Consider the following 3,958-nt stretch of genomic DNA (forward strand, 5'->3'; position numbering starts at 1 on the left):
ATAATAGTTAACATTTTCATTAAGTAAGCGGTAAACCTAGCCTACCTGGACGCCAAAGATATAATTCCTCCAAAAAGCCTCCGAAAAAATCCAATGTCAACTTACTTGCAAAAGATAATTGATTAAAAGAACAAGTCCATCCGCCAAAACTTCTTTTCGAAAAATATTATAGCATAGCTGTGTGTTTAGCACATAAAAAAAAGGCGAAAGGGAACTAGCAGTAACATACACTTTGCTTTCTAAAATCTCTTCCCAAAAAATGGAAAGCCCAAATATATATATATGTACATAATAAAGAGAGAGGGACCATTAAGTCTTGTTCATTGATTGATTAACACATGGCAATTAAATTGGATGATTACAAAAGTGGTCCACCCATTCATTTCCACGTGCACGGTTGCCTTATTTTTCCTACATTGTCTACATAATTGGTATTATATAAATTCATGGTAAAATAATTATAATATTTTGAATATATTATAATAATTTTTATTATATAATAATAATATTTTAATATTTTTAAATTTACTATCTCCGTTTAAAATATTAATAAATCATAAAAGTCTATTATAAAATATCAAAAATATTCTATAAGTACCAAATACCAAATATAAATATATCATTTAAAATATCGAAAATATTCTATAAGTTCTACCAAATACCAAATTAAAATAAATATTTAGATAGTAGTATGAAAAATAGAGGAAAATGAGGTAAGGGTCATTAGAGAGAAGTAACCAAAGTTGAGGTGAAAAGCAAGCAATTCTATCTTGTGATATGGGCGATAAAAGAATCCAATTCTATTTGAGAAGAACCCCCGTTGTGTGTGGAGCATCTAACGGCTTCTCCCAATTCTTCTGCTCTTTTCCGAATTGCGTCACCTTCCTCTGATGCCATCAACCTCAATAGTGGATGCACTCACCAGCTCCTCGCGTTTCTCCCACTCCCTCACAATCAGGCCTATTTTCAAAACTTCCGTCACCAAGAAGCCATTCCTCGGTTGGTCGCCGTGCATAGGCCAAGCAGCTATCGGTACCCCCATCGTAATACTCTCTATGCAGGAATTCCAGCCACAATGACTCATGAAGACGAATGAGCCAAGATTTCTGGTTGTGGTGCCCATTCTCTTACCACTAAGCCTACTTCTTTTATCCTTTCCTCAAACCCTTCCGGCAGCTCAACTCTTCTAGCTTTTCCTCTAAAGATATCTGCTCGATCGGCATCTCTCAACACCCATAGGAATTTCTGTTTGCTTTGTTCTAATCCCATCGCCAGCTCCATGACTTCTCTATCGGAAAATGTATTTGTTGTTCCAAAAGATATATAAAGAACTGATCTCGGAGGTTGTTTTCTCAGCCACTCCAGACAGATACCATTCCTGTTCGAGATACAACCAACCTTAGTACTCAGAATTGGTCCAATTGCCCATTGTTGCTTACTTTCTACTTGTGCCAGCATATCGAGAAACTCGCCTTCAATTACTTTGCTCGTGTTATGGATATAACCTGATCTAATATCCATATACGGACTGTGAAGAGCTATAAATTTCCCGGCTTCATCCGGTACTGTTCCTTCAAGGGACGGTAGCTTTTTAAGCAGTTCTTCTCCAAGTTGGACGGACTTCCCACTTAAGAAGCTTATACGACTGTACAAATTGAAAGCTGAAATGCAATTAAATATATAGGATTCAGCATTGGGCAAGGAAGAAACATCCTGAACATGGTAGGACATAAATGGATCATGAACGACGACGATTCGTCTTGATTTCGAGGAGACATAGCGTAAAAAGGAAGCAATTGGCTCACGCTGAAGCAAAGATGCATCCCATAATGGCTTATGATGCAATGGGAATTTGCTCGAGGCATCAACGTCAGGCGGAGGTGATGCAAATTCAGGAGTTGGAATGTCGTGGAAGCGAATTTTCGCTATGTCTGATGGATTTAAGGCGTTGGCTCGAACCCGAGCTTGACAGTTATGTGTGGCTGAGGCAACATAGTAGACAGGAAGATCATATGAAGAGGAGATTAAACAGGCAAGTTGAAGAAATTGATTGAGATGGCCTTGAGCTGGAAATGGAATCATGACTATTGCTATTTCATGATCCTGTTTCAAGTTGTCAAGTTCATGATTTGGTAAATTCTGATAGCAAGACATTATACTTGAGTGATACATATGTCGTACTGGGCGTTTTCCTAAGAAACTATTTCCCAGAGGATTAAACAAACAAGCACTTTCCAATCAACAAAATTATTTAATAAGAGAAGTCGGAAAGAACAAAATAAAAGGAGGAAAGGCCAAAGAAATTAGTGAGGTGATGAAAAAGTGTAATTGGAATTGTTTATTGTGTTTTGCAGAAAAATTGAGGAGTATTATTTATGGGGAGATGAATAAATAAAATTTTGACGAGTGTCAGGACACTTGTCTTCAAGACTTCATGCAAATGCTATATTATTGACCAGTGTAAAGCTTGTTTAAAATCATTATGTGCTTTGAATTTTTTGATACTGCCACTTGAAAGTTTTACTATTATTTTTGAATTATTGTATCTTGGTTATATATCTTGCTCGGACTATTCAAAAATGTCGATGAATATGTAGTGTATTTTTGGACAATTTGACATAGGTGCGGCAACCTTTTTGGGAGAAACTGTTAAGATAGACTTGCTTCTTATTTTCATTTAGTTGAAGCCTGATGTGAACTTTCAAGAAAGACTCCAACAAACATACTGTTGTTAGTTTTTAAATGGACAGCTATCTGTTATTATCTATTAACGTAACCGGTATAAGAAATAAATATAAAAATATTACTATAATAGTGACTATTACTGTACTGCACCACTCAAATAATATAGTGGATGTTATTCTCACAAAGATAAAAACAAGTTGTATGACATAATGATATAAACATTTTGTTTGTTACTATTATTTGTCATTGTCACCTTGGCAGATAAAGGAACTGAGAGCCTTGTTTTTTTTCTTTGTGTATCGTTAAAAGCACCTTCAAGAACAACTTTGCAGGAAGATAATCAGGAGACATGGAAGATCAGACACGAGTACGAAATTCCGATTTTTCTACTCCCATGACACAAGTTCAATCAGGAGGAGATAGGGAGGATCCAACAGAAGTAAGAAACTCCGATTTTTCGACTTCCATGTGTAGCAACTTAAAACAAGAAGAAGTGGCAATAGTCCTGGTTCCATTTCCAGCACAAGGCCATCTCAATCAACTTCTTCAACTTGCCTGTTTAATCTCCTCATCATATGATCTCCCTGTCTACTATGTTGGCTCAGCTACTCATAATCGTCAAGCTCGAGTTCGAGCCAACGCCTTAAATCCATCAGACATAGCAAAAATCCACTTCCATGACATCCCAACTCCTGAATTTGCCTCACCACCACCTGACTGTAATGCCTTGAGCAAATTCCCATCACAACTTCAGCCATCATGGGATGCTTCTATGCTTCTTCGCGAGTCCGTTGCTTCTTTCTTACGCGATATTTCCACAAAAGCAAGACGCGTTGTTGTTGTTCATGATAGCTTAATGTCCTATAATGTTCAGGATGTTACGTCCTCTCACAACGCGGAATCATATATATTTAATTGCACTTCAGTGTTCACTTTGTACTGTATGATGTCTTTGTTGATGGGAATATCTGTTCAGCTCGACGAGGAATTGCTTAAAAAGTTACCTTCCCTTGAAGGAACTATGACAGATCAACTCATGAATCTTGGAGCTTCTCAGAGTCCATTTATGGATATTAGATCAGGTGATATCCATAATACAAGCAAAGTAATCGAAGGCGAGTTTCTTGATTTGCTTGCACGAGTAGCAAGTAAACAGAAGAAGAAACAATGGGCGGTTGGACCAATATTGCCTACTAAACTAGATTGTGTCTCGAATAGAAACGGTGTATGCTTGGAGTGGCTGAATAAACAGCCTCCAAGATCAGTTCTTTAT

The 3,958-nt window shown here is 37.1% G+C and overlaps 2 protein-coding genes across 2 annotated transcripts in view; one reads left to right on the plus strand and one right to left on the minus strand.

Moving 5' to 3' along the window:
- Positions 1–611: 611 nt before the first annotated feature.
- LOC124898655 (zeatin O-glucosyltransferase-like) lies at positions 612–2,078 on the minus strand (the record flags this gene model as incomplete). The annotated part of the gene is given in 3 exon segments (XM_047412346.1): positions 612–901; positions 903–1,089; positions 1,092–2,078. Coding segments are annotated over 3 exon segments (1,310 nt in total), but the record flags the coding sequence as incomplete, so codon positions are not given.
- Positions 2,079–3,034: 956 nt separating this feature from the next.
- The window catches only part of LOC124898856 (zeatin O-glucosyltransferase-like), a 16,128-nt gene continuing 15,204 nt past the window's right edge, over positions 3,035–3,958 (plus strand). Inside the window, exon 1 of the mRNA XM_047412915.1 lies at positions 3,035–3,859. Coding sequence (XP_047268871.1) covers positions 3,035–3,859 — 825 coding nt within the window. The remainder of the gene's footprint in view (positions 3,860–3,958) is intronic.

This window comes from Capsicum annuum, chromosome 5 (assembly GCF_002878395.1).
Source record: "Capsicum annuum cultivar UCD-10X-F1 chromosome 5, UCD10Xv1.1, whole genome shotgun sequence".
Taxonomy (NCBI): Eukaryota; Viridiplantae; Streptophyta; class Magnoliopsida; order Solanales; family Solanaceae; genus Capsicum; species Capsicum annuum.